Source organism: Phlebotomus papatasi, chromosome 1, assembly GCF_024763615.1.
Source record: "Phlebotomus papatasi isolate M1 chromosome 1, Ppap_2.1, whole genome shotgun sequence".
Lineage (NCBI taxonomy): Eukaryota > Metazoa > Arthropoda > Insecta > Diptera > Psychodidae > Phlebotomus > Phlebotomus papatasi.
In genome coordinates this window covers 57,044,192-57,055,646 of record NC_077222.1, presented here as the reverse complement: position 1 = coordinate 57,055,646, position 11,455 = coordinate 57,044,192, and the positions used below count along the sequence as shown (strand labels likewise).

Genomic DNA, 11,455 nt, shown 5'->3' with positions numbered 1-11,455 from the left:
TTCTCTAATCTTGCCTCCTCCAGGAAGTTCCATAGGCAGAATTTGTAGCGAATCTCCGAGAGGAGATAATTTTCTGTGACTGTATGCGCTTTACCACAAACTTGACTTTTTTTTTGTGAATGTCCAACTGAAGAATGAACTATAGTAATTTTTATCTCTGTACCAATTTCAGAAATTGACCTCTCCAGCGACCGTTCTTATCATCTTAACAAACTTGCTGTTGCTCACTTTGTGTGAATGTGAGGGAGCGGAAATCCTAACAGCCGAACTTCAGTCTCGCGAGGGACACTTTGGCGTCTCCAGGGAGAGTGTTTAGTAAGAGCTCCTCAGCTGGAAGCAAAGGTAAGAGCTTTTATCTCATGAAAAGGGTCAATTTCGACTAAATTAGTATAGGGACTTTTATAGAATTTAAAGTCCATTTTTTGTAAACTCGAAGCCAAATATTTTGTGGGAAGTAATTTATATTTATTGTCCATCCGGGAAAATTTACACCCAGAAAATTACTGTGTAACATTTTATGTGCTTAAAAATATCTATGGAAACTTTTTATACGAGTTGTAACATTTCGTCGTGTTATTAGGAGATGATTGTGATCGTTTTATAAAGACGAAATTTGATTAGCGAAAGCATTTTTTATTAGACTAAATTACTTTTCGTTTTAGACAGGGATAGTTTTCGTTTTAGACCAGATTCATTTTAGTATGAGTGGAATTTTGAAAACACTTAATTTGCTAAATTGAATTTAATTGAATAGTCTTGGACATTCCAACTTTTATTTGTTGAAGTATGATCAATCCGTTTTCATAAATAAATAGAAAATCCAATTGGAAAATTTAGGTTTCGTTTATTTTAAATTGGATTTAGACGTATAATTTCTATTCAAACTTGTTTACCTATATTTTTTTTAATTATGGCCTAGATTTCGTTCTAAATGATCACATAAAGATATTCTATCGTCATTTAGCTTTATAAAATCCCCTTCATATTACAAATTAGACGAGATTTCGTTATCAAAAAAAAATTCATATGTAGTATCTGTTGATTTAAGAATTCCAATCTTACGCTACAAGACCTTTTTTTCGAAATTTATTTATTATGTTCATCAAGTGTATATAGTAATATTATTTTTTCGTCAGAGTTCTTTTTTTTCATTTTAGACTAGTTTCCTGTTAATCTTAGACTAAATGAAAGTCAGAAACTGGTCTAACGACTATAAAATGATTCTTTTTTTTATTAAGACGTTTTTTCTGATACTTAAATAAATTTCATTCTTGATAGTTCATAGTGAGTTAATCCACTTCTAACATTAAGGCAAATTCCCCAAATTCCATTAAGGTTTGGATTAGACGAGGTTTTAGTATCAAACAACTTTTATATTTGGTTTGCAGTTTGTTTGAATCCCCTTATTTAATCTACAACATTTGTTTTAAATCACTTTTATTTTAGACGAGTATACTATCTGTTTTAGACCTGTTTTATGTCAAAACTGGTCTAAATCTATTAAGAGTGATTTATTTTCCGTTGAGACGCCATTTCTTGTGAAGATTTTTAAGGGAAATATCAAGGGAAATATAGACCTGACTTTAGCATTGTCTTCGGATGATCCCTGCTTTCCTCAGTTAAGACGTGTTCCTCATACTTAAAGAGAGAATTAGAGATAAATTTACTCTCTTAATCGTCAACAGGGAGAGAAAAAGAATGATCTCACGCACACTTTTGGCTAGTTTCTTGAAGAATGAGGCAAAAGAGGAGGCATATCGGAAGAAACTTTTCAGATAGTGTGTAATGTCTTTGGAGAAGAAATCAGTGTTTGTACTTCCCTCGCAAGTTAACTTTATATTTTGGACATGGGATCGTGACATGTGGTGTACATGTGTGTGGGCCAGAAAATCTCCTGCTCTCTCTCTGAATTTCTTCTTGCCATTCTCTGCGATCGCACACACAGATTCAGTTGAGTTGGATGGCTTGAACGGAGTGGAAGTGCCTCTCTGTTGGATTTGGGCATTTGGACTGGAAAGTGGAAGGAGAAACAACAGAGCTGTGTTGGATTGTTTCTGAAATTCTCAAAGAAATACTTTTGTGGGTGAAATTGAGTTTTTTTTGTGAAAGAAAACTTCATCTTATCAGTGTTTAAAGTGACCAGAAACTGAGGATATTTCCCGCAACATACAGAATCTATATAGGTTTTTTTTTTGGAGAAAGACTGTGATTCCTGGTGAACAGAGAGTGTGTAAAGTAGGAAAAAAATCTCAGTTCCCATAGTGGTGTGTTTATGGAGTGGAAACAATTTCCAAGTGGATTACATTTTTAGCCTCTTCTGTCTCATCTTCTGGATTAAGTGCTATTATTCCAGCTTCTTCATCCTCCGTGGACTATCTGTGTGTGTTTGTGCAACGTCCGAGTGAGTGTTTTCTCTGAGTGTATATTTTTGTTGTGCAGCTAGCTTGTTCCTTATTTAAACTCCAACTTTAAATGCATTCTTCATGAGCATTTTCCCTTCTTTTCTCAGCATTAGAAATGATAAAGAACTGTGATAGATAATTTTAGTTGATTTCTTTTTAAATTTTATGATGAGTAGTGCTAAAAATTCTTGAATTCTTCAATGATATGCAAGCCTTTCGTAGGATCCTATATCCTTGTGATCTTCTGCAACGAAGAAATATTATGTGAATTCTAGGAATTTGAGGCCTAGATTGTCAGATGCTTTTTTTTTTACACAAGACAGAAGACCAATTTCTAAACTATATATGTTTACTCGTTGCTTGATCATTGCTCTCGAGAGCGTACTGCATTCTTGTTTATGTTGGACTGCGTGAGTGCGATCGTGGGGATCTCACTGGAAAGTCAAGAGACAACCAAATCAATTGTCCATTGGGAAAGAACAAAAAAGACCTCTCAATAATCTTCCTTGGGAGTTTTGTTGGCGACAGAGGCGGCAGAAAAGGAGAAACCCAGCAAAATTTTACTCATACTTTTTAGTACAAAAGCCCTTAAAAGAATGCAAACATTCTGCAGACAGTAAATTCCTTTTCTCCATCTGCTCCCGCCCAAAAATGGAAACAATCTCACAATTCAAGTTTCATCGTCTCCGGAGCCCAACACATTAAATGCGCTTTTTGTCGTTTTCTCCAGTGCTCGTAGGAAAAATTAATATCAAATACGACTTCCTCTGCGGTTTCATGCTTTAATGTTTGCTCCGCTGTTGATGTTCTACTCCGCCCCACGATTCTTTTTCCTAAAATATAATTCATGGGTTTCATCGTCATTTAAGAAGAGCAAAAATTAAGGCAATCTATTGAGTAGCAAATTGTCCATATAAAATTCAACTTGTAAAAGATTTCATCGCTATTCTCTGGTCAAGATCAGAAATTGTAATAATCTCTCAACACTCTGAAAATGCTTCACAATCCCCATTAAATATATTTTATTATTTAGAGTATATATTTACAATTTGATAACTTTTATCAATTTTCCTGTGGTCTTTGGCAAAATGAGAGAAGACTAAATTTAAAACTATCTCGCAAAGTTACAAGTAAAACCAGCGACAAGTTGAGCGGATGTTGAGAGTGAAAAATTGTGTAAGGCAAGGGGCAAATAATCTGGAAAAGTGATAAATAGATTAATTTAAAGGGAAATCACCATCAATTCCAAGTATTATGTATCATACTTTGTAGTACAAAAATTTATTTCTTCAAGGGGGAGTCTGATGGTATAATTTAGGCAAAGTGTAAAGTAAATATTTACGAAAGTCATTTATAGCACAATTAAATGTTTATGCACTGCTCGAAATCTAATATGTTCTATCTGTGGAATTTTACAGGAATAGAGTAAATAATTTTTTGAGAATTACCAGTGTATCATATTAAAACTCTAGTTTATGAGAAGGTTCTGAATTATTAAATCAATTGACAATTTTAATTTTAATGTAAAGCAGCAGTTATCACAATCAGGGATAAGGCTAAAAGTAATACAAAATTACAAAGAATTTACTCTGATATGATATTATTAGGGCCTCGACAGATCTGAGGATTAGCCGAGAGACGGCTTAGCGTAATTATATTAGAAATAATGGTTAAAGTACATTTCCATCATTTTCCACTAAGCCATTTCTCGGCTTAAGTCGTAAGTGTGTCTAGGGCATTACTATTGCCTCGTCAATTCACTTCATTCAATTTTGCTAGAAAATATTCAAGTAGTAATTCGCTAAAAAAAATAAAATGTGTGTTTTAGACTTGAAAGTTACTTACTTAAAAGTTAGATACTTGTTCGAAATATTTTTCTTTTCCGTTTTGTTTTTGAAAATACACAATAAAGAACGCTTATAGATTTATGTGAAATACTTAGGGTCAAAATTAAATATTTAACGATTAAAAACAAATCCGTTCTAATTTTGAATGGATTTTTTTTTCTTTTAACCCTTTTAACCCTTTAACGACGAGACACTTTTTACGGATCGAAAATCAACAATAAAAATTAAACTGAGAAACATAATTAATGATAAGTCTTACATCTAACATTGGAAAGTCCAACAGAGTCTGATTCGGTGTATTTTGTGCTTCTATGAACGATAGGGACAAAAATACCCCAAAAATTTAAGTTATTTTTCTGACAATACCAATGAATAATATTTTTCGCTTTAATGAAAAATATTACGTATGCGTATTGTAGGTTTTATTGCCAAAAGGGTTTTGCTTAAAAGAAATTGGAAGTATAAAAAATAAATAAAATCAATTATGAATTTGAGAATTTAAAAATTCTCCATTTTTGAGCTTAAATATTTACTACATAGCAAATAGCTAGGGATTTGCAAAAAATATTCTAGATTACTTCAATCTCCTACTTTTCAATTATGTACAGACATAAAAAAAAATAATTTTAGGTAGTCAGGAAAAATTATTTTCTTTATAGGACACCGGTGTTTTAATCGTCCATAAAGGGTTAAATTAAAGATTTAAAATGTTCTTCCGAACAGCTTTGAAATTAAAGAAATTTTCTTTTGGTATTTCGTGTATTTCCATTTCAGCTTTGTTATTGTAAAATATATTATTTGCAATTTAAAGGTTTAAAGAAATTTTACACTATATAATTAAAGATCTTTAGCAAAGAACGAATTAGCTTTTAACTTTAACTCTTTAATTTTAGCGTCACCGACCGGTGAGTAAAAAATGAAATTCTCCTACGGTCATCTAAAGTTTGTTTTGCTCTAACAAGTCAGAAAAAATATTTTGGACCCTCTCGTTCTTAAAGTGTTAAAGAGACTGATTTATAGATGAACGGTTAGAGATTTATCTCGGATTTGTACTCTCTGATTACTAAAGTAAGAGATACTATTAATGAGAACAAGTTATAAAGCTTTAGGGAAAATTGAGTTTTTTTGAGCTTAATAAATATGTAATCCCAAGTTTCGCATCTTTTCGATAACAATTATGCTATTCGTATTTTTAATAGTTTATAAAAAAAAACTAGTTTATCTTACTTTCTTTCAAAATTAGTTCAATATTGTTATAAAAGTGAATGAAATAAGCAAACCTTTTTTTTTATTTAACGTATTGATATTTTAACATCTTCTATCGAATTATGTAAAAATTTATTGTTTTAAACTTTTAGAAATTTTCTTATCATATAATTAATCTATATAAATTTACTTTCTCATTTCAATGCTACAATAATATTTTTTTACGTTTTTTTGAAAAGAGCAACATTGTCCAATTTAAAAAGTAAATGTTTTTCGTCTTTTTAGTGATCTTTAGTCAATATTTGGAAAAATTTATTGTTCCTGCCAAGGTTTTATCAATATAATGTCCAACACACAATAACTTTTGTTAAGTGAACATGTTTTTGACTTTTCTATGAGAGTGAGTGATATTTAGATCTAGTCATCTCGCTCATTCTCATGGGAAATTTTGAAAACATGTTTACTAAACAAAAGTTATTGTGCGTTGGGCATAATGCCCAACGCGCAATAAATTTTGTTTTTAAACATGTTTTTAAAATTTCCTATAAGAGAAGAACGAGACAACTGATCTCGGTTTCATTCATTCTCATTGAAATGTCAAAAACATGTTTACAAAACAAAAGCTATTCTGCGTTGGGCATATAATGACTCTGTCTCTTCCGAAAGCAATACATTTTCCTAATATTTTAGACAACTTTTTTGCGTATAGATAATTTCAAACTATTAAAATTTTATGCAGATTTCAAATTATTTATTATTATTATTCTTTAAATTGAAGAATTTTATTCATTTATCATCTTTAATATAGAAATTTTAATAGTCTAAAGTTGGTGCTGTAACTCCGTAACCTCATCAGGGATAAATAATTCAAAATATATGAATAATATTAAAATTTCTTTTATAAATTGCTTAGGTTTTTCATAAAATGTATTAAAGTAGTTATATAAAGAAAAGGAACTTCGAACCACAGAAGCTTAAATTGCAAAAAAATCTCAGCTAAATTAAAGTTTCTTTATTTACAAAATATGTCTCAGACTTGTAATTCTTCAGAAGCTTTAAATGTGAATTATGACTTAATAAATTAGAGAAAAAATCAAAGAACTGTTATAAATTTTATAATAAGAGATAAACTATTATGAATTCATTATTCAGATTGTTAAATATTGAGGATTGATATTGTAAAGAAAGGGTATCGCGGATTGGCAGTTGAGAAAAATTATTCCATTATTACTTGAAAATATAAAGGGCCCAAAACACTATTTGATATTTTTTATGCCAATGCGTATTATTTGTGATCCAATATTATTTCTGTGCATTTAATATTTTAGAGGTTTAATTGCAAATACTACCTCTGCTCCTTGGATCACCATGCATTGATCACAAGATTGGTCAGATCACGAATAAAGTATAACGGATAAAATATGAACTAACGTAATGCATTTTTGCAATAAAATTGATTGGTAAAGTGTAGCGATTTAAAAAAAAAAAAAAAATTCGCTTTATCTTGGAGAAAACAATACAGGAGGACAATTTGTCCGTCCGAGGAATACCGGCGATCCCTGGTCGCCTTCCCTTATATAATTAATTTTTGCATTATACATTAAACAGAACATATCTGAAGTGTTCGATTGATGCAGGATCTCGGTAACAAATTAGAGCTATTAAATTAGTATTTAATTACTCAAAATATGTTATTAATATGCAAGCCGTGTACTATGATAGTTTTGTTCACATACATAAGATGATCTTAGATCCAATTCTATGGCAGTGTCATGGTCAAATGAGTTCATATTTAGAATTTTGCACAGTAGTGCAATCCATTGCTTTAATACAATTATAAATCCATCTCTAAATTGTCATAATAATATTATTCTAAACAAATTCTAATTTTATTCTAATATTTATTTATTATCTAATATCTAATATAATTTAATCTAATATTATTCTAAACAAAGAATCTAAACAAATGTCCAAGTTTTTATCTAATATTCATTTTATAATATTTAAAAATTTTTAAAATAATAATGCAAAAATTATCTATAAAAAACGGACAACGAATCATTCCATTTTGGGTGTAAAAATAATATAATTTTGATTAGTAAGCCATCAAAATTGGTCTGAATCTGAAATGATATAAACCACATGTGTGGTGTCAAGATTGTGCATACCGTCTTATTTTTTTCCCTTGTTGAAGCTATTTGATTATTTTCATGAAATAAAAATGCATTGTTTAACATTTTAAAAATAATGTTTACTGAACATTTCTATCAATCTTCTGCCCAATTTATTACAGCCCAAATTACCTGGGGCGTGATTATAAGAATAAGGGCAGAATCACTTTGAAAGTAAAATGCTCACCGTATTTCGTTAATTTACGTATTTTCATTGCAATTCTTACGCAAATTCTCGATTACCGTATTACCTTATCTCATACTCGGTGGCACTAGGTGAAAATAATATCAGAACATTGAAGAAATACAGTAGACTCTCGCAAATTCGGCTCTTTTAAGATCGGGTTACTTTTTAATTCGGGCAGCGGTTACATTTGAAAAAAGTTTGTTGTCATTTTTCAAGTTTGATTATGATTATCAAATGAATCAAATATGCTCAAATTTGGCATGGTTTGTCTTAGTTTTGATGTGATTTTGCATTATTGAGGGATTTTCATGCAATTTACGTTATATATGAGTGTGTAAACTCAATATCTGTATGCACATGAATAAAAAATCGTTGCATTTCAAAAAGTTTGTCGCCCGAATTTCTGTCTAACTCGGCTGACATTTCGGTCCCATATGCCCGAATTTGAGAGAGTCTACTGTAAAACGAAAATGCGATAAACGGTGAGCAAAAAAAACTGTACGAGAAATTAATCGTACAGTTCTTTTGCTCACCGTTTATCGAATTTTCATTTTATTTCTCCAATTTTCTTATATTATTTTCACCTAGTGTCACCGAGTATGAGATAAGGTAATGCGGTAATGGAAAATTGGCGTAAGAATTGCAATGAAAATGCGTAATTTAACGAAATACGGTGAGGCTACGGCGAGCATTTTATTGTCAATGTGATTCTGCCCTAATCATCATCCGATTTATATGTAGAATTAATATGATCTGTCCTTTATTTACTTTTCATCTATCTAAGAACCTCTTTGTATCTTCTCACTTACGATAACAATATAAATTAAGCACTCAATAACTTTTCTCAAAGAGATATTCTTTTCTATAAGAACTTCTGTAACTCTATCTGTGCCCACCTCAAAAATTGCTTTTGCTTCTTTTTAGCTTGTTCAATATTTGCTTTACGTCAAATGGGAATAAATATTGAAATAAACTACTGCTTTTCTTTATTTAAAATCACATCGTTTTAAATACTGCGACATTTGCTAAAACAATTTTGACGAGATTTTATAAATAAATGCTACGCTAATTGTCCCTTATCGATATTCATTGTTAAATAATTACCAATTTGCACATTCCAAAGAAATGAACTCTTTCAAGAAAATAAGTCTTGACATCTTCGTGATTGTTTCAATTATGTATGGCACGCGTTAGAAAATTATTTGCCCCTCGTGGACACTGAGAAAATACCACAAAAGAGCCAGAGAGTCAGTAATAGTGGAATTTCTTCATTGCTGCCATATGTTTCGTGCTCACCAACATCCGACGACACTGAAGGAAGGAGAGCCAATGGCAATATATTTACTTTAATTTCATATTAAATTATTCCTCCAAACATTATGTCATGAGAATAAGCATGATATTTGATGTCTATTTAGATGTTGCCTTCCAAACATGACATCACTTTGGTGTGAAGCACTGAGGATTCTTTTAGCTTGCGATCGGCACAATTTCTGTTGAAGAGGAAAACGTGAGATTTTTAGCAAATCTTTTTTTTTCTTTCTTTCCTCAAGATGAACTTGAAAGTGCTTTTTGGGGAATTAATGGTGAATTTATAAAGCTCCAGAATGCGGGAAATGAGGTCTGTGTGGCTCCAGAAATAGCGCACGAGGCAGAGGGGAATATGAAAAAAAAGGCCTGAAACTTATGCCCTTCCTGACCTCAAACGTTTTCACTGTGCGTGAATGATAACGGGTTCAAAATATTAGGATTGTTTTACTTGAAATTCATCTCTGACGGAGATACTTGAGAATTTAGTCTCCTTCATTGAGATATTTCCAGCCGGCAAAAATCTCCACCCGCCACTATATACTTTTATTCTATTTATTCCTTATCGTGCATGGTTTGATATTCTTTGAGCGAGACGTCATGTTAAGAATATTATCAGTTGAGAGCGGAACTGCAATCATAAGACATACACATACATAATTTACATTTAGTGACTCTGCGGGCAAGGAAAATGCTTACATTGTGTTTCATGTTGCATTTCTCATTGCTTAATGCAAAAAAAAAGTCTAAATGAATGGAAATGTCTGAAGTCAAAGCATATTAGTACTTTTCCGTGAAAAATCACGCCAGAGGAATATGATCTTTTATGCTGAGTACATTGAAACTAGCAATAGAATTTGCAATTTCATTGTTTCTTGTCTCCAAACACTCCATGTTTGTCTATCTATTGCAGAATTGGACGCCTGAATTGCCAGACGTGCCCTCTTCGATTGCCGGCCATTCAACATGGCCAAACTCCCCTGGACATCCGGTCAACTCAGTGTCCTTCTGTACATAGTTATAATTTTAGTTCAATGTGAGTTTGGAATTTAGCATAGATGTTCAAAGTGACTTATAATCAAAGCGATATATTTGGCTTTATAGGTATTTCACAAATTAGTGCACAGCATCCTTCACAGCAAATTCCAGGAGGTCGTCGGGAGCGGCCAAGAGTGGCCTATTCGAAACGTAAGTTAATGCAAATATTATCCATTTTTGTACATTGTTTCATTTATTTTAATTTACTGAAAGAGGACATGACTATGTATTACTGAAACTTTGACTAGAATTTATGGCTTTGGATTAGATAAAAAAAAATCTCCAATGCTCATTTACAAAATCGAATTTCTTGCTTTTGAGATTTTCATTGAAGGAAGAAGTTTCAAAGCAAAATCTTAAATGTTTCATAAAATAATTACAATTTTATTTTTCATTTTAAAAATTTAGAAGAAAACATCAAATTTACGTAGGGTGGAATCACCAGTTCTCGCCAGTGCCCCTCTTCTCGCCACTTACATTGAAATCGCTATTTTTCGCAATTTATGAAATAAATGAGTCGCAATTTTTTTGTATTGTTTCTGCTTCTACGCATAGAATCGAAAAATAATAATTATTCGTTTTGGATTCACGATTTTGATCACTTTTTAGAGCAATATTTTAAGCAAGTGCATCGAATCCAACATCTCTTACCAAATGTACTAAGTGTCGTCAAATTTTCATCAGGCCAAAAATACCTATTTGGGTAAATAATTTGTCTATTGAATATTTAATTGCACTTGTGGAATACATAAAATTTGCATTTAGTCAATTAATATTTCATTTTATATTATTTTTGTATAAAAATGAGGCATGGCGAGAAGTGGTAATATTCTGGAATTGATTTTACCACCTGTCGCCATATCTTTTCAATAGGCGACGCTAACTTCACTTCGTACATTCTCAGTTGTCAAATCTGCATTGTTTACTTTCTGCAAAAGCCCCATAATTTGATTTCTCAAATAAAAGTGAAGAAAAATCATTTAAAGAGAGTAATAATAAAGTGATCACAAGGAAAGAGAAATGGTGAATGTATTCTTTTTTGTATAGCATTGCCTAAAATAACCGAGTGTGGTTCTTTTTAAGTGGGTGGCGAGAAGTGGTTACAAATTTTACAAAACTGGCGAAAAATGGTAAAAAGTGGCGACGAAGTGGTTATTTTTGCATTATTAATAAAAATCAGTTTTTTAAGTAGTCCAGCGTTATGTTCTAGGATTATTGTTTTCACGTATCTAGAGCCAATACATCTAAGTAACTTTGTGTCAAATTTGACTTATCTTGTAAGAAGGATTCAAAAGT

The 11,455-nt window shown here is 31.5% G+C and overlaps 1 protein-coding gene across 2 annotated transcripts in view; it reads left to right on the top strand.

The window, feature by feature from the left end:
* The first annotated feature begins 270 nt into the window (after nt 1–270).
* LOC129807878 (laminin subunit beta-1) overlaps nt 271–11,455 on the top strand; it is a 54,504-nt gene continuing 43,319 nt past the window's right edge. Inside the window, exons 1-3 of one of the 2 annotated variants that reach the window (XM_055857486.1) lie at nt 271–342; nt 10,035–10,157; nt 10,226–10,309. In XM_055857486.1, the coding sequence (XP_055713461.1) occupies nt 10,088–10,157; nt 10,226–10,309 (154 nt within the window). In that variant the 5' untranslated portion in view covers nt 271–342; nt 10,035–10,087. Of the gene's footprint in view, nt 343–1,946; nt 2,402–10,034; nt 10,158–10,225; nt 10,310–11,455 lie in introns of those variants that run through there. The other variant, XM_055857479.1, reaches the window with a different exon arrangement.